The sequence below is a fragment of the Rosa rugosa genome, chromosome 1, assembly GCF_958449725.1.
Source record: "Rosa rugosa chromosome 1, drRosRugo1.1, whole genome shotgun sequence".
Lineage (NCBI taxonomy): Eukaryota > Viridiplantae > Streptophyta > Magnoliopsida > Rosales > Rosaceae > Rosa > Rosa rugosa.
The window spans coordinates 39,848,042-39,873,560 of NC_084820.1; the positions used below are offsets into that span (position 1 = coordinate 39,848,042).

At 37.6% G+C, this 25,519-nt stretch overlaps 3 protein-coding genes across 3 annotated transcripts; 1 reads left to right on the top strand and 2 right to left on the bottom strand.

The window, feature by feature from the left end:
• The first annotated feature begins 6,008 nt into the window (after nt 1-6,008).
• On the top strand, nt 6,009-7,549 carry LOC133737225 (uncharacterized). The gene is made up of 3 exons (XM_062164832.1): nt 6,009-6,156; nt 6,254-6,298; nt 6,396-7,549. Exons 1-3 carry the CDS (start codon nt 6,034-6,036, stop codon nt 6,735-6,737), a joined length of 510 nt encoding a protein of 169 aa, XP_062020816.1. The 5' UTR covers nt 6,009-6,033; the 3' UTR covers nt 6,738-7,549.
• Nucleotides 7,550-12,438: 4,889 nt separating this feature from the next.
• LOC133724876 (ubiquitin-conjugating enzyme E2 36-like) lies at nt 12,439-16,004 on the bottom strand. The gene is made up of 8 exons (XM_062151775.1): nt 15,841-16,004; nt 15,698-15,725; nt 14,855-14,941; nt 14,184-14,242; nt 13,436-13,477; nt 13,277-13,350; nt 12,924-13,021; nt 12,439-12,666 (listed from the first exon to the last, which is right to left on the bottom strand). Exons 1-8 carry the CDS (start codon nt 15,874-15,876, stop codon nt 12,629-12,631), a joined length of 462 nt encoding a protein of 153 aa, XP_062007759.1. The 5' UTR covers nt 15,877-16,004; the 3' UTR covers nt 12,439-12,628.
• A 4,550-nt stretch (nt 16,005-20,554) lies between these two features.
• On the bottom strand, nt 20,555-21,940 carry LOC133737231 (senescence-specific cysteine protease SAG39-like). The gene is made up of 2 exons (XM_062164837.1): nt 21,453-21,940; nt 20,555-21,348 (listed from the first exon to the last, which is right to left on the bottom strand). Exons 1-2 carry the CDS (start codon nt 21,883-21,885, stop codon nt 20,756-20,758), a joined length of 1,026 nt encoding a protein of 341 aa, XP_062020821.1. The 5' UTR covers nt 21,886-21,940; the 3' UTR covers nt 20,555-20,755.
• Between the last annotated feature and the right edge of the window lie 3,579 nt (nt 21,941-25,519).

Consider the following 25,519-nt stretch of genomic DNA (forward strand, 5'->3'; position numbering starts at 1 on the left):
TTGGGTTTTCCATAGGAATAAGCATATATATAAAAGTCATAGATGGGCCTTGGGGCTCTTGGGCTCGGTTTGATTAAATCTGGTTTTATTTTTTGCATCAGTATTCAATTTTCGGAAAAATGCAAACAGTTGCAACGGATGAATGAAAACAGTTGCAATGGATGAAATCAAATGACGCCAACCGCCGACACAACTGTTCGCGTTAACCTCTATATATGGACGACCTTGGGTCGTCATTCATCCATCGAAAAATCCTCTTCTTCTTCTTCCTCCTAAATCGTTTCTGAGAAAAGTATAAAGTAAAATTCGCCAGGGTCAAGTTCTTGTGCAAGAACTTGACTAGATAGTTGTATCCTCTAGATAGACGTCCGAGAACTACAGCATGAGTAGGGGCGAATTTTTGTCTTAGGTCACTACGTTGCAGGCCTCTATCTAATCAAGTTAGTGACTTTAATTTTTGTTCGAAACTATTTGATTTCAATTTCTGTTTATTAGTTGATATATATATTTTGTTCATATTCATATATATAAATATCCTGTTCGTACAAGCATATACTGATTGGTTCTAACAATTTTTAATCCACATCATTTGATAGTTTCATAAAAATTAAACCCTTAATTTGTAAGGACCTTAGGCTACTTTGTGAGGAGCTCAACACCCTATACTGTTGCATTTTATGAGTTTGAATTGTGTGTATGTCAGGCTACTTTATGAGGAGCTGAGATTTATGAAAAATTGAAAATTATGAATTTAGGACATGGTGTCAATAACACCAAAATTTTTTAATGTTGCATTTTTAATCCACACCATTTGGTAGTTTCGAAAAAAATTAAACCCTTAATTTGTGAGGACCTCAGGCTACTTTTGAGGAGCTCAACACCATATATTGTTGCATTTTATGAGTTTGTGAGGACCTCAAGCTACTTTGTGAGGAGCTCAGATTTATGAAAACTTGAAAATTTTGAGTTTAGTACATGATGTCAATAACACCAAAATTTTCTAATGTTGCATTTTTAGTCCGCACCATTTGGTATTTTCAAAAAAAATTAAACCTTTAATTTGTGAGGACCTCAGGCTACTTTGTGAGGAGCTCAACAGCCTAGTGTCCCTAGTGTCTCTTTGCTCGAGTCCGATTTCCTACACAAGTAGTTGTGACGGCAAGAAAAATTCTCAGTCTCTCAATCTCAATGAGAAACAATATTACAAGATATTAAGCAATATTAAAAGAAGAGGAAATGTCAATCTCTCGATTCTCAAGAAATATTAAAAAAATCAAAACCCTATATTGAAATTAAACACTATGAATACCGTAATAAAACAATAATATCTTAGTGAGAAATAGAAGTGCCTTTGTCAATTTCTTCATCTAAGAAGACAAAGATTTTCTTTTCTACAAGAGTTAACTTAGCTCTTAACTTGGATTACTAGAGAAAACCCATTTGGGGATAGATTTTTTCTGGACGGACCAATTTCGTTCCCCCAAACACATCATTCTATGCTACAAATAAGATGTTGAAAAGTTTTGTATAGCAATTGTTTGAACATCTCATGTGTTGATGTTAGACCTATGGATAGCATGATAATTTGTTCACCTTTCTTAAATACCATAGTGCAGAATTGCTAGAACCTTAATATATAGTAATTAGGGGTTTTTCTACTAAAACTTTGACCTAGAATTTTTCAGTTTCTTTAACTTTTCTCATTGTTCTTGCAATTCTTTACTAGTTTCTTTGCATATAGTAAGTAATCCAACTCTGCTACTGATAGAAATTATGAATAATGAAAATTAATTGTTTACCTTCGAATATAGAGGATGAATTCTAGTAATAATAAATGCTTAAAATCATAAATTCAAGATATAGACCCACCATGTTTCGTCAGCAAGATTTTTTTTTTTTTTTTTTTTACAATGACAGTAAAAGTAAAACGGTAAAACTAAAATAATAAAAATAAAATGATAAAAATTAAAAAGACAGATATGGGTAAAAGGGCAGAAGTGGAAGTATGAAAATATGGTGGAGTTTTTTGTGATTACCTACTTCATTTTGACTTTTTTGTTCTTTCCCTAACAAAAACCGTCAAAAAATTTAGAAATAAATCGATGAACTCGAGCCGAGCCGATCCGATCCGAGACGGAAGATAGATAAGGAGCCAAGCCAAAAGTTGAAAAGTGGAATCCCATATATAAAGCAGGACAGAAGGTCAGTAAAAGCAACAGCAGAGAAAGTGAAGAAGATCGTGTTAGATTAAATGTGGACCTATCATGTCACGCCTCGAATTTTGAATAAATAAATTCAAATCCGAAACGCGATAACTTAACAAGCACAAGAAAAACACATAGAAAAATTTTCATTTAAATTAAGCAATAAAACAAACTAAGCTCACAATGTCAATACCGACTCGTTCTTTAGAGTCACATATTACACTCCAAGAGTTTACAAATTAAACTGAACAACACTTCAATGAGTAATCACACTCACCAACTCACTATACAGCGGAAGACTACAATTATAAGCACCCTTCTACACCCACGCTACCGAACGTACACCTCAGCTTTGACGACGATTAATCGATATTCTAACCTGCACAAAAACCCCTACACCATAGAATAGTGCACCGGGATTGAACAAAACAAACCCGGTAAGCTTTTTAAGCTCGTATGAGTAAACTCAAATAAAGTGACTCACGTCACGCATGCTTATAATTTCTCAACTCGTGAGAAGAATTAAAGCAACAATATTTAATTTCACAAAACACGACCAAACACCAAGTTCATATCATATCATATCATATCAATTTACAAATCACACTCACTTCCCCTCAACATAAAGCATTTGTCAAAACGATGACCTCACAACTCATTCACAACTCACTACAAGTCTCAAACCACAACCGCACTTACAATTGAATTAAGTAAAATCAGTAATCCCTGCATGGAAACTTAGTTCAGGAGATTACATTAAAAACAAACAATAGAAATCATATAAATCCCTGCATAGAGTTTAGTTCAGGAATTTACATTAAAACAAACAATACAAAAAGCGGTAATCCCTGCATATAACTTAGTTCAGGAGATTACATTAAAACAAACAATTCAAAAGACAATAATTCCTGCATATAACTTAGTTCAGGAGATTACATAAAATTCAACAATTAGAAGGAAAAGGAAAATAAATGAAGAAGTCAAACAACTCACACTAAAGTCAATGATCACCCATCAACTCCAAACTAAAGTCGATAGTCGATGATCAGAGAAAGTGAAGAAGATCGTGTTAGATTAAATGTGGACCTATCATCATCTATAATGCAGTATACATGTTGAATTAGAACTCTGTTCATTAATAGGAGATGCATGTTAAGTACAATACCTATTGAGTTAATTATATCAACTCATAGGTTAGAACTCCATTAGTTCAATTACATTGTAATATGAATTAGTGATGCATTAGGTTTCTTATTGTGGTGACTTGTTTTCTAAGAAACACCTTTATAGGAGGACTCTTAGGTTCATTAACCAATATAAATAAGGTGAGTTGGTCCCTGCTCTCTCTATAACAAAGCCTTAAGTCTGTCCCCATAGAAAGGTGTTTGAATCCAGAGCTAAGGAGAAGATCAACTTGTGCTTGCTGTCAAGGTCGTCTAATTGCTGCTGCAATGGCTCTCAACTCGCAAGAAGGTAGGCCTCAAAGTCATGTAGTTTGGTTCATGTTGCTTTGATTTATATTCAGTGTGTTTATGTTCATGTGGATTGATCTTGGATTGGTTGCTCATTTAGTTTAACAGATCGATGATGGAGATGGTGAATGTAGGCCAACGCAAGACGAAAAGGCAGAGCGAGAAGATGTCTCTAGAAGACTACCTCTTTCTCATTCAGTGTCGTCTTCTTCTTCAATTCGTTACAGTTTTTCTTTTACTTCCAAATTTCAACTATGAATTGTGGTTGCGCAGACCATCAGCATGCACAAATTCAAGAAGCTTCACAGACTTCACAAGGTAAAAATTCCTTCTCGCTCTCTGTTTAATATTTAATCAAGATTTGACTTCCTCTGTTTGTTTGTATTTTCACCAGAAAGTTCTGAGCGACGCCGTGAGCACACTGGACATGGTGGAACCGAGTCGTTCTACGCTCTGGGACTACATCTCGCCGATGGTCAACACTTGTCTGAATGACGTCGTCACGGACATTAACGACCTGAGCTAGTAAGAGTGCCGCATCACTGCCATCAAAACGCTGAGCTTGTGTCAACTAAACGACGATGTCGAGTGCTCCAAGGATCACCAATCATCTCCTACGGCTCTGGATTCCCACGGCGGCGGCGTTTTCGGTACTACATTTCAGGGAAGGGCTGAGCCTTTGAAGAAATTGGTAACACTACCTCTCAAAGTTGTTGGTTAGTGGTAGATCTGTGATATTCGTAAAAACAAAGGGTTATTTCTGTAATTTAGTTCATACAGTGGCAGGGAGTCTTCTGGTATCTCCTGAGATAGTCTGAGCTCAGCAGAAATTTTCTGGATTGCAAATTACATTTTCATCACTAATTGATATTAGTGGTAGTATTGTTCGAGTTGTTAATGACTACTAGTATCTTAGTATAATGAAGTAGAGTTTTGCTGATATTGTTCATAAATTTTTGGCATATGGCTATCCCAAGTATTCCTTTTACATGAATTTTTTGACATTATCCTAATGTAGTATCAGCTACAATGACTACAAATTAAAAATGAACTAATGAAGCAAGTTATTCAAGAGCTCAGTTACTTTTTCATTAAATAAAAGAGCTCAAGTACTTAAAAAGATATGGAAATTGAACATCTCTTGAAAAGTGAAGATTTTGCGTAGTTTTGTGACATAATTGTGATAGAGCTTGATTTGGAAAAAAGTGTATTCGAACTTCAATCCAAAAAGATAACTAATGTGTGGTGCTGACTTTGAAGATATTGACTATCTCTTCATGAAGTGTTCCTTTGTTTGTAAATGAGTACCTCACTTCTAATAGTTGTACTGATTCTTTTTAGTTTGAAATGTAAACTTTGTCGTGACAAATTTAGGAGTCTAGAAATTAGTGAGTTTATCGGCAATTCAGGCCTCAGCTTTTAAGATTCTATGTATTGTGCTGCTCATTGGACCCAAATCGTATGTCTTTTGAACATGAACATATACTCATTTAAATGTTGAAGGGCAATCTCATTGAAGCTAAACTTTAATGGATGTGACATTAGATGAATTTGAAGCCCCTAAAGTTCATCAAAGACGATAATATCCATCACCTTTATCATTGGTGCTAAGAATTTAGGCTTGACTAAAGTTTTCCAACCCGAGATCTAGTTTTTATTTTAATATATCCAAAAATTTAGTTGACAGTAAGTCTATCAATTATAATAAGGGCACGTTTACTTACTTGGAATGTAATGGAATGATTACGGAGTAAAAATACCCCTGTGTTTACTAACACATAAAGGAATCGGAATGATTCCAGGTAAAAGAATTCTTGTGTTTACTAACACATGAAGGAATGGGAATTGGTGTAGGTCCCACCTATTTATCAGGAATCGATTCCTGAATACTCAGGAATTCGATTACGAAGGGGGAAGATGGGTTTAGGAATCATTCCTCCGGAATCAATACCGATTCATTTCTTCTCTCATTCCACTTGTCTCCGATTCATGATTATTTTCCATTCCAAGTAAGTAAACGTGCCATAAGTCTATCGATTATGTACTCGAACGTAGTGATATTCAAAAAATTTGAACCACTATCAAAAATATTCATTATGTACTCATCGTAAATAAATTTCGTGACGGACGGACGCTTTTCTGACTATTGACAAATTTGTATATAGCGAAACCTGTAACCCGAGGAAAATTCGGTCCATGTGTAAATAGGGAATATTTACTGTTGGAATGCCAATACGCAATTCCAAGCATGAGACGACACGTGGCATCCATCTGCACACACCGTTGGGCAATTTATATACAGGGGGAGATCGAGGCCTGTGATCGAGAAGAGGAAAACGCAAAGGAGAAATTAGCAGATGCTGATGGAGATGGCGAGCAAAGCTAAGAAGAACGCGAATGCGAAGATGTCTCTGGATGATTACCTCCTCCTCATCCAGTCTCGCTCCCACCTCCACCTCACCGTCAGCCATCTCAATCAGGTTCCATTCTTCTTCTTCCTCTATCTCCGATCCTCAATTCCATTTTCATCATAATCGAATTTCATTTTGATTTCCGGAGTTTCGTTTTCCCGATCAGATTATCAGCATGCACGGCTACAAGAAGATCCACAAAGTTCCCAAGGTTGAATTAATCCCTCATCGATCAACTTTATTTTCTCTAATTTCTTTCAAATCTGCTGGAAATTTACGATAAGTTTCGCCATTTTTGGAATGTGTAGAAGCTTCTAAGCGACGCCGTGAACTCACTGCAGCTGGTGAACCCGTGCCGCTCCACGCTTAGGGACTATATCTCGCCGTTGGTGACGACGAAGATGGAGGACGTCTTCGCCGACCTCAGCGACCTCAACTGGCAAGACTGTTGCATCACCTCCATCCAAACCCTCAGTTCGTGGGAGGACCAGTCCCCTCCTCCCCGAAACGGCGCCGTCCAGTTCCAACACTACTCGCCGTCCACCGCAGCCCACAGCGTGATCGTTTCTGCTCCCGGACCGACCAAGAAGAGATCGGCGCGGAAGAGGAAGCGGACTGCTAAAGTGGCCGATCTGGTAAATTTCGCCTGAGCCTAGGGGTATTTCCGTCTATTAGCTTCGGACCGATGAAAATTCTGTTTTTCTCACGGGTAGTGCGTGAAGAGGGTATTTCGGTACTTCCGCAGTTAGCAAGGAGTTCGTGGTGTTACTGGGTTCTTTTAGTTTTGGGCACTGGATTTTCATTACAAAATTGATTTGGTATTTTACTTATTTGTAAGAATTTTAATCACTATGGTGTTCTGTTCTTACAAGACCAACCAACTAAGTACACATAACATTGAAATTGACTAGTAATATTTGTGATGATTGATGAGTAATCAACCCAAAAGTCACACCAAGAACAAGTATATTAGCCCCAGTTCAAAAGAAACAACAATAGTGTAAAGCAATTGCAAGTAAATTATCTGAAACCCATCCTTAGGGACTTGGATTTGGATGAACTGGTGACTTGAATGGTGGTAGTATTACTATTGGGCTCCTGAATTGCTTTCCTTTTTCTAGTATTTGAGGCAGAGGAGGGAGTAATAGTTACTCTTGGACTTGGTTGGAGTGCTGTGGTGTTGAATTGGTATCGCCAGAGGTAGAGGTTGGTAATGTCAGCAAGAGGCTTCCTCCTCGACCTTAGTTTCTTACATTTCTTCTTCCAAGACCCAGACGACGACAACGACCCAGTTTGAGGAAATGGGTTCGTCGACTTTGTAATTGCAGAGATCAATGGGGGGATGTTCTCTTTGTTGCTGTGGACCTGGTCACAGCAAGCAATGGCCTCCATTCGCAATGGTTAGTGTTTGAGATTTGGGAGAGATGCTTTTGGAGATGGAGGAGTTGGGTAGGGAAGGAAGGAAGGAGGGGGGCGAGCTATTTGTAATGTCTGCAATTCAATGATTGGATTTTGGAGGGATGTTTGAAATTTTTCATTGTTTTCTGTATTTTCAGGTAAAAGTGTTGGGTTTCGAATTTTAGTTTCAAGGAGGAGGGAATAGTTTTATAAATTTCATGTAGCAGACTAATGGAATAGGGAGGGAGGGAGGTTTTAAATAAAATATTGATTTGCACTTTCCCGGGTTTTGACCAAATTTGGCCAAAAATAAAAAACTAGAGAGACTCTCGGGCGGGGAAGTGGAAGGAGCCAAATCCCAAAAACAAATGTGAATTTTCAAATTGGCGGCGTTATTAACTTCTAGTCAAATGATCACCCGTCTAAAATCTAAATCAAGCAAATTTCAAATTTTTTTTTTTTTGTTTTGTTTTGGTACAGAAACTTTAAAAGATTTAACATTACCCAATACATTTTCGATTATATGTGTTATCAATATATTGTACATTTTATATTTTATATTTTATATATAAACGTTAGTTTTGTTGATAATGAGTGAAATTATACATAGTGACATTCTCCATTTAACACGATAAACATGAGTTATTGTCTAAGTATTCACAAATTCACCAATTCTAGGCTTCTAGCACAATAAACAAACAAAGCTAGATACAAACTTTGAAAATACAAAAATAAGTAAAAAAACCCTAGCCTCCTCCAAAAAAACTCGGACTCTGCGTCTAGGTTTTTTGCAACTTCCTTCTCGTCCGGCAACGCTTGAGATCGGCGTTGGCTTTTTGCCATGCCGGTCTTAGGTGGCTGCCGGGCGGGGAATTGAAAACTATCGCTTGGGTAGTCCCATGGGTGGGGTGACGTTCAAGGTTCTGAGTGGAATGGGCGACGGTGGAGTCTGGTTTTGGTGTGATTAGGCAGGTACGGTGGGCGTCGAGTGCTTCCAGAATCTATGGAGGCGCGCATCTTCGGCAGGGGATTTCCAGAGCCTGCGACGGCGTGGTGTGGCAGTTTGTGGCAGATTAGTGTGGCGGCGAGGCTCTAGTGGTCTGGGAGGATAGTTGGGGCAGCGTGGCTATGATGGATTTGCGCGGATCGTGGCGGCGGCGTGGCTAATCAGTTTTGTGCGATTTCGTGAAGGAGGTCACGGCTTTGTTTGATCGGGTAGCATGGTCGGCGGCTGGAGGTTGGGGATGGTGTGTTGGTCTCGGGTCATCCTTCTGCTGCTGGGCCTTGAGCTGAGCCCAATCTCTTGGGGCTGCTTTTTGGCTCTACATTGGGCTAGGGTGTTTGCCCTAGGCCCATTCCTATGTTTTTTAGGTTACCTATTTACAATAATTCCCTAGTTTCAGGGACATTCTAGGCACTTTTGTGCATCTAGTTTTAGTAATTGGTCTTGGTCTTGTCGACTTAATTCTCAGTGTCTCTAGTTGTACACCAATTGAGGTCTCTAGGCGACTAGATTTACTGGGTATATGTTAGGTTGGGAGGCTCTGACCCTTCTAGCGCCTCCGGCGTAGTACCAAAGGGGGATCCCGCTATGTCTAGGTATTTGATTGTACAATGAGTAGGTCTATTTTCTATGTACCACTGTGGGTACTACCACTATCTTCTTGTCTGTCTAGTTGGCAGCGGAAAGATATGTAACGGCCTATTCTGACTTATGATGAATATATTTTCTCGCCCTTGGGCGCTTCAAAAACTTTGAAAAATACAAAAATTCCTCTAGAGCCTAAAATGGTCACTTGGTCCACATATAATTTGTGTAAACAACCATAATTTAAGCCATGAGTCCAAAATACGACTAGCAGATCTTAAAAGAATCTAATTGATTGTCTCGCCAAACCTAACGTCCTAGCCAAACACCACCAAGGCACCAATTGACCTATATCACATATTGAGATTTGAAACCGGCCTAAATCCCGAATCTGAATCTAAAGTCAGTCTAGACTGGAAATCTACACACAACCGTATTGAAACCCGAGGTTAAACACATTGCAACGAAGGTTAGTCACACGCTAATACATTGTTATTGGACCTTCACTCGCTTTAATGTTGAGATTTTAAGCCTAAGGAAAGCAGAACTAATATACCAATCACAATTCACTCGAAGAAACTCGCCAATGTATTGTTAATTGGCCAGTTGGGTGTTCATCAGCTTTAATGTTGAGATATTTAGCTCGTTCGATCATTCTGTTCTTCTACCTTAGTAAGGACTTTTGAACATAGCATTTTAAGTGTTGACAATATCTGCTAACAAAAGAAGGTATCAAATGGCACATAATTCACTGGTCTTTCCTATCTACTCAAAACATACAACTCACATCTTCATATTCATATCCAATTCCTCAGATGTTTCAGAAATGAAAATGGTTTTGATTGGAAGATTATGATAACGTCATAATAAAACTAATAGAATAGGAAAAGAATTGTATATAAATCTGTATTCATTTTTTTTTAAAAGTTGATAGCTGAGATAGAGATTCAACTCTTATTCTGATTGATGAGTAATCAACCCCTAATAGAAATAAGAATTCAACATGGATTGACACATATCAGAATTATCTGAAACCCATCCTTAGCGACCTGGAGTTGGAGCTGGTCTCATTCTCATTCTCATGGGAATTTGCTTTCCTTTTCCTCGAGTATAAAGCTGCAGGGACTGAAACAGATGAAGAGGGTCTAAGAGTTCCGGTTGGAAGAGGCAGAGGCAGCCTTGGTTGGTAGAGATTGGTGATGTCAGCAAGAGGCTTCCTCTTCAGCCTTATAGTTTTCTTACATTTCTTGGTAGAAGACCCACTTTCAGGAACTGGGTTCTTGCTCAGCTTTGCATTTGGAGAGGAAAATGGAGGGATGTTCTCTTTGTTGTTGTGGACTTGGTCACTGAAAGCAATGGCCTCCATTGCTGACAGTGTGTTTGAGTTTGAGAGAATGAGAAAGTTGCTATGAAAAATAAGGCTTTGCTTTGGAGTGAGCTGCTATTTGTAATGTTTGTGCAATCCAAATTTCTAATTCAAGTTTGGAGGGATTTTTGAAATATTCTTTTGTTTTAGAATTCAGACTGATTGAATTTGAGTTTATAGTGGGACCGTGGGAGGGAGGGACTTGGAATATGACTTTGATTGTTTTGCTGATTTGCTCCTGCGTGCTCTTCGTTATTTAACTTCAGAATTTTGGTCATGTGGCGCAAAGTAAGGGAAAATAGAGAGAGAGAGAGAGAGAGAGAGAGAGAGAGAGGGAGATTCTAAAATTTTGAGATTGTAAATGCCAAATGTGTAAGAGAGATCCCGGGTCAAATTGGCAAATGACACAAAAGTAGAAAACTTTGGGCGGGGGAATGGAAGGAGCCAAATCCCAAATACAAAAACGTTACCAAATCTGAAATAGATTCTCTTGGTTGTAAGTTTGTAACTTATATCCTCAAGTTTTTCTCTTGCTTCTCTAGTGTGCTACGAATGTTTAGACTTATTCTCTTGAGTTTACTTCTTTTAACTGTTTGTTTTGATTTGTCTCTTCTTTTTATATATTTAAAGGAACTTATTGATTTTACTTCACTTCAAGATTATTGTTGAACTTTAAATAAGTTTTGGGTGTTCTAGTCATATATTCAGTAGTCGCCTGTGATTGATTACAAATAAATTTTCTATTTTCACCTCATTTTGAAATCTTACATTTTCCGCCAAATCTAAACCCTGTTAATTATCATTCTCGTTTTCAAACTGCTCGTGTGTTTTTAGAACGTAAGTTGAGCTATCTTGCTTGCGCTCTTAAAAGTTTGTGACCCGTAATGTGATTAATTTGTTGAGCTACAAATTAGGGCGTTATGGAAAGTGGCATTAGAGTATTCTTTAAAAATATTTTTGATGGTTTTGAAAACACATATTTCTCAAAAATTTTAACTTCGTGTACTTATGTTTTTGCCAAAATTTGCGGCATTGTAACGTGATTAATTTGTTGAGGTGCAAAATTGGAGCATGACAACCTGTGCGGGACATCTTGGTGTTGCACTGTTTGGGAGCTTGAGCAATTGCCAATATTAATTCGTCAATATGTGTGAGTGACAAAGCATGTGTCACTCTTTGTTGACTTTTGTGAAAGGCTCACTACAAGATGCCGTTGGTCAAGTGACGAGGTAACCTTCACCTTCATCACTTCAGAGCCGCTACCCAATTGGTAGGCTAACAGTTCCCTACTAAAGGTGTTGGAACTCTGGTGACTGGTCTCTTTGATCAGCGTGACTATATTTCTAGCTTCATGGTATAGTAGAGAATTCGCAACTCTATTAGTGTCCCTTTCGACTTTGGACTTAAAAAGTTATTTTCAGACCCGTTGGTATAACAGATGATACGAGTGAGCTGTTGGCGACTCTTGTTTGTATCATTCATACCACTTACAAAAGAAAAAAATGGTAGTCATATACATTGTAGCAACTTAAAAGAAAAATTCACAGCCTTGGCAAGAATTCCATCTCACCATTCGACGGTAGAGGTTTTGAGATAGTCAAATACAGTAATCGCCATCCATTCATACAAAGCATCAGAATAAGAGATACTTAGATCGTGCTGCCAATAACCGGATGCAAAGATATGATGCTTAGTCACTGTATGGGTATCCGGCATCCAAATTATTCATAAAAAACTAGCATTAGAACAAGAAGTGCGTTGATTTTAGAACAAGAACTAGCACTGACTACCACTGAAATATATGACTACCACTGAAATCCTCAAAACTACCACTGAAGAGATCATTCATCTAAGATCTTAGAACAAGAAGCTGACGAAAGGTCATTTTCCAAAAGGATTAAAAGCGTTGTTTTTTTTCCCAACAAGATGCCTCATCACAATTTTGTATCCCCTTGGAAACCAATTAGGACCTACCAAGAAGTGAAGATCATAATCCACATTGGCAACAGCAAATATGTACTCTGAATCTTTGATAGCCATGATTTAGAAAATGAACATCATCGAGCAATGGAAGTGATTATCAACAAACATGAAGGACTAGAAAATATTCCTGTTCTTTAGTGTATATAATCTAAGATTTAGTTTAACATACAATAGAAAAATAAAATTTTGAGCAACGATTCAATGCGTTATTCACCACTGGCGTATATGCGGGTCCACTCCTTGGCTGCATGATTCAATAGAAATAGTGTCAGTACAAGTAACAAAAGCACCCCCTATAACAGAAAAGATTTTGAACTACTAATCAACAGCTCTAAAACAAAGTGACAGGTTATTCTTTGCGCTTAATTTCCTTATCGAAGAAAGGCTAACTATCACTATCTATGATAAGCATCTGCTGCTGTCACCAATCAAACTTTTTAACTTAAAATGGCTACTATCATATTTTAAACCTCTCAGCAGTGCAGTATAATCGAAAATTACCTGTGTCAACAGCTTCTGTTTCATTTGACTTCCAGTGCTTTGCAATGTTCTCGGAAAGTGGGTCATCAGGGTTTGGAGCACTCAGAAGTGCTTGGATGCTGATAGTGAAACATAATATATCGTGTTAGTCATTTACTATCATGACATACTAACCTGACAATTAAATGACAACCTACTTCAATTTATTACGCCTTGTAAACAACTTAAGGCTGAATTACCAAAACGAAATGTCTCTATCATCCCAATTCAGGAGAGTTAAGATTAGAATAGCAAAATTGTGCGCAGATTTCTACTTCTTTAGATCAAGATAAACTACTTTAAACATCTACGGTACTAGGAAGGCAAAATGTCACCTCAGCAATACTGTTCGGATTTGGAGGGCTGGGCTCCATTTGTCTTTCAGAATATCAAGGCATATCCTACCAAGCTGCCAAAGAAAACCATTCTCACTGAGGAACATCATTATTGAACAACAGAAAGCAAAAAGGGAACAAGAGGAGAAAGTAACTTGCCTTATCAATGTTAGGATGGTATATTTTGGTCAGGAAGCGGACCTGTTAATAGGAGAAAAAACAAATAGAGGAAGAGATTAGCATTTGATATTACCCAAAGACTACATTGCGTACGATGGGAGGACATAGTAGCACTAAGAAAGAACCATCTTCTAAGGAACCAACTCAAAATCTGAAGACTGGACAATCATAACCTCAAGACTTGCAGATATGTCACACCAGTTCCAGTCGAATCACTTAACCAGAATATGGAGAAAAAAAGTAAATAAAACAGGATGGTATTACTTTTGTAATGAGTTCGATTTCCAGAATAACAAATAGCAACAATTTCTCATCTGGGAATATCCAAGATCAATCACATGATTACAGTGAGACTAAACAAATTCTTCACGTATCCTAGAAGCTTTTTACTCAACTGGATACTCAAGTCTAATTTCTTATTCTTATTATTAAATTACTAACATTTTGCATCAATCCATCTACCAGGAAAAGTCACCTTAAGAACAGAACAGAACAGAGAGACACGAAGAATAATTCTTGCTCACAACAAAGTAGGCATATTGGTCACAAAAACTCTACAGCCTACAAAATGATGGAAAGTGGCCTACTCCCAGTGTCAACCAGATGAAATCCCTAGTACCAGAAATATCAATATAACACATCACTTTACCAGAAATCCCTACTCTCAGTGTCAACCAGATACCAGAAATATCAATATAACACATCACTTTACGTCATACATATTTACCTTGGGAGGTGCCATTGGATATTCTTCAGGCAAAAACAACTCCAACTTGAAAACTCCACCTGAGTAGAAATTAACAAACAATTATGATATATATATACTAATATATGCAAAAATCAATAACACAATAACAGGTAGCTTTCTACTTAAATGACTGTTTAGATAGCAAACGACCTTGAAATCATCCCTATCCACATACTATTTAGTTATACTTAAATCTTCATACACTAACAGGTATACAAGTGTTTTACCTACCAAGCAATTATGAAATTTAATCTCAGGAAACTAATACCAAATGCTTTGTGTCATAGTGAACGACAGGTAACTTTCTATTCAGTTAAGATAAAACAGATTTTTTTAATTTTGATTAATTTGATCTCACAAACAGTTGTGGCATTAGAGTGGCATATTGGCCCTACTGAATATAAAAAGAGTGGCCAACGACTATACAAAAAATAATCTCCAGCTAGTCTATAGTTGTTAGTTACAATTTACAAATATAACCTGTATAACAATTTTGAACGGAGTGAAGAAAGGCAAAAGCTCTCTTCGTCACATAATCCATGGCCTATAGTTATTATTAATAGTAAATTAATAAGAAGTACAAGTTGAAAAGTAAAGGAAAATCCTTTGACAAAAGAGCTGGATTAGAGAAACAATGTGTGGCTAATCACCTTCATAAGGAGACTGAGCTGGACCAAGAATCATTACATTAAAATACCGCATGTTTTCTTCAGAAGGAGAAGCACTAATTCCCGGAGCTGTAAAATGAAAAGTCATCAGATCAACAACAACTACCGTCAGTACCAAGAATCACAACCCCAAAACTACAAGGCTTGATTAACAATATCAATCAATTATTATGATGTGGTACTAAATAAAAAGATGATAATAGAACTTGATCGTGCAGTAGTGATGATAAGGCTGATGCAATGCACATTATGTTAGCCTAAAGTTCAATTTAAATTTTTTTTTTAAATTAATTAAAAAATGTGCTGTAGTGCCATGCTCTCGAAAGGGGATAATCCGTAGTCATCCAACTCCACAATCAAGTGCAGACATCTGAAATACACCTCAGTTGGTTCAAACATTTAGGATGCCTGCCTAGTGTTTCACAAAGCAAGTTAGCTATGCCCTATAAACACACTTTCGGCAAACTAGAACACAAAGTTTGGTTGTTTCGGCAATTTATAAACTCAAATTTCTCCAGATTTCGGTAACGAATACAGAGTCTTGGAAGTTGTCCTAAAAAAAAAAAAGCACCAATTCTTGTTAAAATTAAAGCGCTAGAATGATTTGATCGATGTCTTTCCCCGCAGAACAACTTAACTCACTCACAAAGGGCTTAAACCCAAGACTATCCATAGTTGCTTATCAACCTAAATCTGCGCAGTGATTGATTACCATAATTTTGGTTTTTGTTTGACCTAAGCCCCTAATTCATGCTTAAACCACAATTCAATTCAGTGTATAAATAATGAAGTGAGAGAGAGAGAGAGAGAGGGAGAGGGAGATACCTGGTTCGCTGAGAAGCCTCTGCGTCTCCTATTGAATCAGAAAGAGTCACGAAATCAGAAGAGAAAGATGAGTAATGATTCTTTGTTTGTGTAGAGAGAGAGAGAGAGAGAGAGAGATCGGAGGGTTTTAGAAGAGAACCGACCTTGATAATTCGTCGAGGGAGATTGCTATTCGCCATTGAACAAGACTCTTTCTCTTCTCCTCCTCAGGAAGATTCGAGAGACAGATTCAGACTTGAGAGAGAGAGAGAGAGAGAGAGAGAGAGCTCTCAGAAGAAACCCAACCAAGGCAGAAACCCAACTACTCTTCACAATCAGGCCGGTATTGGTTTTCAACTTCAACTTTCTTCCATTTGCAATTCGCCCCCACAATTCCTATTTAATTCTTTTCCTTCCCACTTTTTTTTATTTTTTATTTTCAAAAAACGGAAAGCTTTATATGCTTCACAAAGCGCTCCCAGACCCAGTGGGTTTTGATCAAAATCTGGAAGAAGAGGAGAATGGGGGCGCAGAAGAAAGGCGCTTCAGAGGAAGAACTGCCACGTCTCCCACTCCAAGCCATCCTCTTAGCCGATAGTTTCACCACCAAATTCCGACCCATCACCCTTGAACGCCCCAAAGTATCTCTCTCTCTCTCTCTCTCTCTCTCTCATATATATATATATATATATATATATATATATATATATGTGTGTGAGTTTATGCATGCAATGTCATGAATGTGTAAATGTATATGTATCTGAATGTAGGTCTGTGCATTTTCTTGTATATAATGCTGTTGAATTGGAATTGAAAACAAGGGCTTTTGGAACGGAAATTTTGCATTTTGTATATGTGAGTTTTGGTGTATCTCATATGGAGTTATATATGTTATGACATTGGCATGCGTGATACAGAGATATGAATTTGTGCATTTGATAGGAATAGTTATAATTAGGCGAAACATCCTTCCAATGTAACTGGAAAAAGAAAAAGATGAGTTCAACACTAGTTTTAATGTATATTAGATTATATGCATCCATTAGAAACATCTTGCGAAACATGCAGCATGGCCATAATTTGCATTGTTGTTCATGCTTTTGGTATGAGACAAATCTGTGAATTGGGTTTATTTATCTCAGAACATGTTGGTCTGATATATCTGGCCAGCATATTTTAAGTCTTTTTTCACAAAAGTTGCATCTTATGTGTTTTTTGTTGCAGTGGTTGAGAGAGGCATCTGAAGAAGAGGATGAGGAAGAGTAGGAAACATTCAATTGTAGGTTTTATTCAGTAGATGTTGTTAACGAGGCAGGACAGATTATTTTGAACTTTGAACAAGTATTTGCAATGTTGTAAGGTAAAATGGGAAGGCTCGTTTTGTCCATAAGCTTGAAAATGCATTTTACAGAATCATGCACTTGCATGCGTGTAATTTGATTAAAAAATCAATAGTCTTAGTCAACACAAACATTTGTTTTGTCCGGTATTATTTATGAATTTTACTGTAGACTATAGTTTTTATCTCGCCAAATTCGCATGTTAACCAGAGGGTTTTATAGATAAAGGGAATGAAGACAAGATCTGCAAAATGTTCTTAAGCAAGCCTCAAGGCAGTGGTAACTCAAATTTGGATCAGTAATCACATCTTTTGGATTTCCTGAGAATAAACTTGATGAATGCAATATATTTCAGTGGGCGTAGATATATTTTCCTTATATTATGTGTTGTTGGATTTCCTAAGACAAACTTTTCTACCGTATCATTTTGAGATGAATGACATTGGGGAAGTTAATTATGTTCTTGGTATTGAAATCAAGCGAGATAGAGACAGAGGTTTTCTGGGGTTGTCTCAGAAAAATTATGTTGCTAAAATACTTGAAAGATCTTTTATGCAAAATTCTAAGGGTGGTGGTTCTCCAATGTCTAAAGGGGATAATCCTAGGAATTTATTGGAGAAGAGTGAGATGGATGAGAAGCCTTATGCTAGGTTTTTAGGCAGCCTGATGTATGCACATGTGTGCGTAAGGCCAGATTTCGGCTTTTGCAGTTGGAATGTTGTATAGATATCAGTCTAACCCTGGACATGAGTATTGGGTAGGTGGTAAAAAGGTTTTAAGATATTTTCAGAGGACAAAAGGCAATATGCTAGTATACAGGAAGCTTGAGAATGAAGAATTGGAGGTTGTTGGTTACTTCACTTACTTGGATTCATCTTATAAAGCAGATGTGGATGACCTCAAATCTACAGATTATATTTTTATGATGGCTGGAGGTGCTGTTTCACTGAAGAGTGTTGAGCAAAATCTAACAGCAACCTCAACAATGCAAGCAGAGTATATTGGCGTTCATGTAGCAACAGGACAGGCGTTAAAAGTTGGCTTGATTTATTCGGATGAAAGTAGTTGCTACTTTAAAATTAGTATGAGCATCTTCAATTGAGTCTAAATTGCTTTCTTTTATTGGATGATTTGTTCGGTTACATTTTGGAGGTCTTACTCTTACTGTGCTAATGTTTCGAAAAGGTACGCTGTTTTGGAAAACACACCTTTCTCGTTGTGCTAATTAAAATTACTGGTTTTGAAGTTGAAGACGAGGTGTAAAGAAGGTGCATATTGGGGTAAGTTGAATCATAATTCATTGTCTGGCTAAACTATATGTGTAAATGAGATTATGCAAATCTTGGAAAATGCTTCAGCTTATATTTCTTTTGCAAAATGAACTGCACCAACAATATTTTGATATTTTCTCTTAAAATAGACAGGAACTGTAGCTGGACTTTATGTGGGAGTAGATTATGGTGTAGAGAGGATCCATGGCAGAAGAGACTGGGTATGTCTGCTGTAGATTGCTAGTCTATACATGAGAAAATTAGAAAAGGCCTAAAGATTGTGTTGTGTTAAAAAAATTTAAACTTTTATATCCCTCTTGCTGGCTGAAGAACCCTCTTTTAAGTTTGCACATGTAGATACTAAAATTATGTTTGTAGACTGTTTCAGAATCTCCACTTAAATGTCTGTCTCACTTGATTTTCATAATCCTCATGATTGTTCATGTTAGGTTTTGAATATGCAACTTTGAAATAGCATAGCAGTTAGGAGATCATATATATATATATATATATATATATATACTGAGCTCCTTTCTATATTGTTTCTTTCTTGTGAAAGGAGCTCAGTATATATATATATATATATATTGTTTCTTTCTTGTGAAAGGAGCTCAGGGTGCTCAATTACAGTTCTGTTTTCTTTCTTTTTAATCCCATATGCATACTCCTTTAAACCACCAACTCATCATAAGTTCTTATCCATGAGACAGAACAGGAGAACTTTTGAGCATTTCTTTCAGGCTCAGCTCCTGAATTGTCACAAAGCTTCAAGCATACCATCACAAGTACTTGTTTTCCAGAAATCATTTTTAATCTTCAATTGGAGATTCTGCCTCTGATCATTTCTGTTTGTTTATATCTTTCAGAAGAATGCCATGATTGGGGTTGTAGTAACGGGCTGTAATATCTGCAGCCACTAGACAAGAACAGAATATGGTCGATGCAATCACAGGAGGTGCCATTGCAATTGCTGCAGAATTCCTCAACTACCTTACCAGAACGTAGAACTAACATTCTACACAATCTCACTTTAGATTCTCCGTAGAAGTAGGAGATTATGTGTCATGTTCCTCATGAATTTGTAGCGTTGTAAAAAGAATGGTGCAAGGGTTCTTCACCCAAATTACTGAAGGTTTTTATATAATTGATTTTGAATCTTCAAATACCATCTTTTGTTGAGATTTGTGTGCATATGTTAGATGCTAACTGATATTAGTGTGATTTTGATGTGAATGCAACTCCCTTCCCCGTGAAGACCTGTGTTTTGTACTGCCTAATTTGACCATCATAAGTGAAAAATTATGGAAACCGAGAGGCTGACCCCCTCGAGTCCAGGTATTGAAAGAACTGTCATGGGGGCAAATGGCAACACTTTTCATTCACCAGGGACCTATAAAACACTAGAAGCTTTGCCTAAAAGCAATTCGCAAGATAGGCTGCAATCTGTCTCCAATCAGTCTAGTTTAATTTTGCTACCAGCATGTAGTTATTTGTTGAATTTGAAAGACAATCTTCCCTATAATCTGAGCTGTAGGCTGGCTAAAAATGGGTCCATAGCTGCTCTTCCTTTTACAATGGTGTATGAAGAAATGTATTTCAACAGAATACAGTTGCAACTATATTACAAACCAACGTCAAGTCCAAAACTGCTTAGCAAGTTTCATCAGACTAGCATCATCTGGCAGTGCACCTCCTAGAATCATCCTCTTCAAAAGATTTAGATCATAAATTTTGGCATTCACATAAGCCTTGATCAAAGTGTTGTATACAAAAGTGTACCTTATATACTGGCTTTAACTAGTTCCTCAAACAACTTCTCGACATTCCTTATATCACCCTTCTCTTTTTCCTCAATGATGGAAAGAGTGGTCTCCAACCATGGGGTAGCATTCCTGACCACATTGCACATTGTCAAATCCATCCCCGGTCTAGAGTCTTAATGGCTTCATCTACCAATCCTGCTTTTGAGCAACCCGAAGCAAGATGCCGAAAAGTTATGGCATATGGTCCCTTTCAGACAGATATAATAGAGTTGAATTGCTCGGTGGATCTCAACCCTTTTACTGATTTCATCTCTAACCAGAGTTCTACAACTCGGGAGAGTCTGCCAATTCTACCAAATGCTCGGTGGATCCGGACTAGAATTTTCCGGATAATATGCTCATAAGAATGGAAACTCATAGTGCTAGGATGAATGAGATGTCAGAATCTGAAATTCTTCTTCCTCATAGAAAGGGTAATGGTACAGCGCACATACATGATGCATCCAGTACCTACATGATAAAAATATGTTTTCTATTGATACAATGGTTTCATACATGAGTTGCATAGTAAAACTATACATCGCTTTTCTTTCTATAATAGTAGTTTTCTTACTGATCTAATTTCTTAGTGTTACACACACAAGTTCATGTACACATATCATGATATATACCTACAATTAAGGATAGTAGGCTTTCAATGGTAGATTATGCAGTGGGATACGAAGCTTCCATGGCAATGCCACAGAGACCTTCTGGTGCAGAAACATCTCTTTGCATCCTTATGTAACCTTCTTCACCCCATTGTTCACCCCATGAGTTCTTCACCAGCCAGTACTTAGTCCCATCATTGCTAGCACCATAACCAACAGCGGTAACACCATGGTCTAGGCTAGTTCCACAGGATCCTGTGAAAATACCACTTGAGTAGAACTGGAAATCGGATCCACTAGCATCAATGGCAACAGAAATAGGTTGATTAGCGACGGCCTTAAGGAGTGCACTTTCACTATTTGCAGGCACATCTTCGTGGCCTGTGATTGAGGCTGCATGGTCTGCTTCCTTCTTGGCACTGCATGTACCATCAACACCAGTGTATGGATAATTAGCTTCGGTACTGAGTCCATGATTTTGATTGATGAACTGAAAGGCATCGTCCATCAAGCCACCCTCACAGCCTTGATCTTCACCATTGACATCACAGTCAACTAGCTCTTGCTCAGACAAAGAAATCAATTTACCAGTTGTAAGTTGAGTAATTCCTTCCATGGCTGCCACGGCTGAGAACGCCCAACAACATCCTATATGTTTTCATCGCAAATTAGTAGCAGCATTGAAATTCCAAATGGAGAATTGTTTTTTTTCTTGTCTTTACATAGACTTAGCTAGATGCTTAACTACATACCACATTGGCCTTGGTCCTTGATGGGAGTTACAGCTCCTTTCTGCCTCCAGTCCATTGTAGCTGGCACGCTAGCATTTTCATACTTGAAAGTAGTGATCTTTGTGGAACACTCATGCCCCTTGAACCGATTTCTTGCGGTAGTGAATTCTTCATTCGTAAGGTCTGCAAATTGATTCACACTCAATTTGTAAAGTTTGTTTCCTGCATTATTGGAAGATTCTATAAATGCCACATTGTCCTTGAATATATTGAAGCGTTCCTCCTTTTCGTTCATGTCATTGTAGACACGTCCGTAACGAGCCATCCATTGCTCGTACCTCCCATACATTGATGCATCTTGGAGATTGCGAGAAGTGGCCTCAGAAGACCAAACCCCCAGCACGAGGATCAAGGCCAAACAGATACGGTTGCACATCTGGTTGGTGAACTCCATTGTGGGCTTAGGATCGTTGATAAAGTAAATGAATTACGAAGTTGGTGCTCTGAAATGGTAGATTGCTCTACAGTTTATATAGAGACGGAATGTCATTTCTGTATTATCTCCGTGCCCCAAAATCTAGCCTGCAATGTCCTTGCCATCTAAAATGTTCTGATATGAACTTGTAAAGTACTATTTTAATGCACGTCACAGTAAGTTACTTTGCTAACCCCTATTATGTCATTGTGCGCGCATTGATTTATTATTTTATTATGATTGATTGATGAATTTGCTAAATCCCTTATTATACTGCATGCATTCTTGGAAGCTTGTGAATGGAGAGAAATATGTTTCAGCTATACTACATATTATGATTCATTGATGAAATATGCTTCAAAACAACATTCAAAACTCGTAAGGATTACAAATTCATTAATTTGTAGACGCCACAAAGTGATTCATATCGATACTGGTGGGTGAGGCTCCGTCTCTCTCTCTCTCTCTCTCTTTTCAAAGTTTTCTCCCAAAACCCTAGCACATTCTCGAACGGCGCTCGTCCTGTGGTGGCCTGGCATCTATGTCGGCCTTGGTCACGTGATGTCAGGGCTGTTGCCGGACCGGCCCTAAAGGCTTGATGATAGTTGTTCTCAGTTTGTCTTTTTGGTTGGAGTTTGACGGTATCGTTGCCGGATCTTGGTTTGTTGGGCGCTGTGTCATGTGGGATTGACGGCGACATGGTGGGTCGAGGGGCAACGCACAGGTGATGGCTTTGATGGAGGCGTAGGCAGCGGAGTTGCTTGATGGTGACTTGGTGAAGTGGAGGTCGATCCTGGTGGGTCGGGTCTTCCCCTGTTGGGTTTCACTAAGGGCTCAGGTTGACCGCGTCGGGTGATGATGGTGGTGGTGTTCCTTGTGGCGGCGGCAGGACTGTTGTGTTAGATTGTTGGCGGTTTGGCACAGTGCGACAGGGGTTGGATTGGACTGCTTGCTGTTAGGCTCAGGCTAGGGTAAAATGTGGGCTATTGGGTTGTGGCCTCTATTTTTAGTTTTTGTTTTAGCTAGCTAAATAATTCCCTATTTTTTTTAGGGCTCTATGCTTGTTAGGTTAGGTTACTTAATGATCCCTAATGAGTGTAGTTTTGCTTGTCTATTCACTATGTTTTTTCCATAGCTTATAGGCTCGCTTTGAAGTGAGCGATAAGTTCGAATATAGTTGGTCTATCCTATGTATCACTGTGGTTTCACCACGAAACCTTGTTCTGTCCATTGTGAGGCAGCGGGTGGATATGTAATGGTCTTTTAACATGAGTTTTATCAATGAAATTACCATTAATTAAAAAAAAAAAGAAAAAAAAAAGAGTGATTCATATTGTTAAATAAGCTAATATATTTATCGAGTTTTGAAAGCAAACCTGAGTTTTTTTTTTTCGTACACCCACAGTTAATGACATGTTTATTTAGGAGTGTATGGAAATAAGGTAATTAAGCAATTTCAAGTAGGGATGCACATGGATTGGGTTGGATCGGTTTTGACTTCAAACCGTCTCTATGCCAAAGTGAGCGGTTTAGGCATTTTGGAAAACCGGTCATAAAAAAAAAAAAGCTCAATCCGACCCAATTCAATCTAATTAAAGATGGTTTGGTTTGGTCGGTTAGGCGGTGTTCACTTATATAATATTAACTTGCTATTTATGAAAAAATTCATAGTAAAAATTCAATCTCAAGAATTGAAATTATGTTAAATTATCTAAATTTAAAATTCAATAATTAAAATCCAAAACATATAGTCCAAAACTAAAACCTAAATTAGATTCAAAGTGATTCACTTATTTAACAACTTAGCCATCAATACTAGCTTAATATGATAGTATTAAAGGTCAAAGAATGAGAGATTGAGAGATCAGAGATGTGATATAAAATGATCAAAAAAATTGTAGCGATTATATACTAAGGTTTTAGGCATTTGGGCCTTGAATTAAATATGATAGTATATCATTTGAGAATAAAGTTATAACTGGAGATTTAGAACTTACTTAGAACAAACCGGACAAATGAATTTATATTTATTATGTGTGTGTGTGTGTGTGTGTGTGTATATATATATATAATTATCTTATATTTCAAACATACCGGTCGGTTCGGGTTCCGCGGTTTAAGTACAAGAGAAACCAAACCAACCCAGTTCATAAATGGTTTGGTTCGGTATTGAACTGATTTTCAATTTTTAAAGTTAAAAAACCTTAACCAAACCATATTTATTGGTCGGTTTTGGCCGGTTTGTACCATGTTTTGCACACCCCTAATTTCAAGTTGGGTTTGCTGTTCAGTTTGACAATGTAACATTCCAAGATGGAGTGCTATGAGGGATTCTCGAGTCGAACCTAACATGAGGCCCGTGAGTCGGCCGTCTCAGGCCTAGTATCTCGTCGGGCCTAATTTTTTTTTTTTTTTTTTTCTGGGGGTATTTAAAAAAAATTATTAAGTAAATAAAATGTAAGTCTTTTACTAAACAATAAGATTGGATTGGTTGGCAAGAGGAATTCTTTTTTGCATGTTTGAATCATTTTTCTGCTGTATATTTATTTTTCTTTTCAAATTTTTTTTTTGTAAATATTCTTTTGACAATTTTTTCTTTTCTTTTCTATAATAAATGTAGACCCAATTTTATTTTTGGTCTCAAGCCTCAAAATCTCAAGTCCGGGCTTGGGAAAACCATGGCAACAACAACATGGTTGCAGTTGCAGTCTATGATTGTCTTTCAAGCCCTTTTATTGTGGTGAGCATGCGGTTGAGCTTTTTTGTGTGTATATATAACTATATATATATGTATGTGTGTGTGTTTTTTTTTTTTTTTTATTTATTTATTTAAGGAAAGCAAAATAAGGGTTAACTCTTCACCCCTTATTTGAAATTTCATTTATATTTATAAAATTTACAAGAAGAGGAGGGGGGGGGGACTAGGCCAAAACCACTTCCATATGAGACAAACCAAACTAGAAAGTACTAATACAAGGACCAATTATAACCAACAATCGTACTAAAAATAGAAAGACCAAGTACGAAACAGTCCAATACCAATGAAAGAACAAGAGAAAACAAAATCTTAACGAAACCTATATACATTTGCTGAAGACAGATCACGACCATACATGCTAGCTATGAAGGCAGGTATAGCATCCCACAAGCTAAAACCAACATTAAGGGCGCATCATTGTTTGCTAAAGCATCAGTTACTGAATTACATTCCTTGTAGATATGACTAATTCTGAATTGTATCGTGCGAATAAAGAATAGACAATTATTCAAGGCTACCGCGGCCTCTATGGGACTAGCAATGGATTATGAAGTAATGAATCAAAAGGGATGAATCAGTTTCAAGCTAAATATGAGTCCACCTCATTGTCCAAGCAATCTCCAATGCTTCAATGACTGCCAACAACTCCGCATCAATGGCGCTTGAGACCTCAACATTCTTTGCAAAAGCTCCTAGAAATAAACCATCATGATCTCTAAAAATATCACCAAAGCCCGCTGTGCTCAAGTCCCGAAAAGAGCCATCAATTCAACCAATTAACCGGTGGAGACACCCACTGAACAAGAATATATTTTGGAGCTCTCAATCTCAAAGATGAGAGCCCATATTCTGTGC

Coding starts and splice junctions, on each gene's coding strand:
- LOC133737225 (XM_062164832.1), top strand. CDS start 6,034: ATGCTGATGGAGATGGCGAGCAAAGCTAAGAAGAACGCGAATGCGAAG. Junction 6,157..6,253: donor CCGTCAGCCATCTCAATCAG/GTTCCATTCTTC, acceptor TTTCCCGATCAG/ATTATCAGCATGCACGGCTA. Junction 6,299..6,395: donor AGATCCACAAAGTTCCCAAG/GTTGAATTAATC, acceptor TGGAATGTGTAG/AAGCTTCTAAGCGACGCCGT.
- LOC133724876 (XM_062151775.1), bottom strand. CDS start 15,876: ATGGCGAATAGCAATCTCCCTCGACGAATTATCAAG. Junction 14,942..15,697: donor GAGGCTTCTCAGCGAACCAG/GTATCTCCCTCT, acceptor TTCATTTTACAG/CTCCGGGAATTAGTGCTTCT. Junction 13,022..13,276: donor ATCCGAACAGTATTGCTGAG/GTGACATTTTGC, acceptor TTTCACTATCAG/CATCCAAGCACTTCTGAGTG.
- LOC133737231 (XM_062164837.1), bottom strand. CDS start 21,885: ATGGAGTTCACCAACCAGATGTGCAACCGTATCTGTTTGGCCTTGATC. Junction 21,349..21,452: donor CAAGGACCAAGGCCAATGTG/GTATGTAGTTAA, acceptor GAAAACATATAG/GATGTTGTTGGGCGTTCTCA.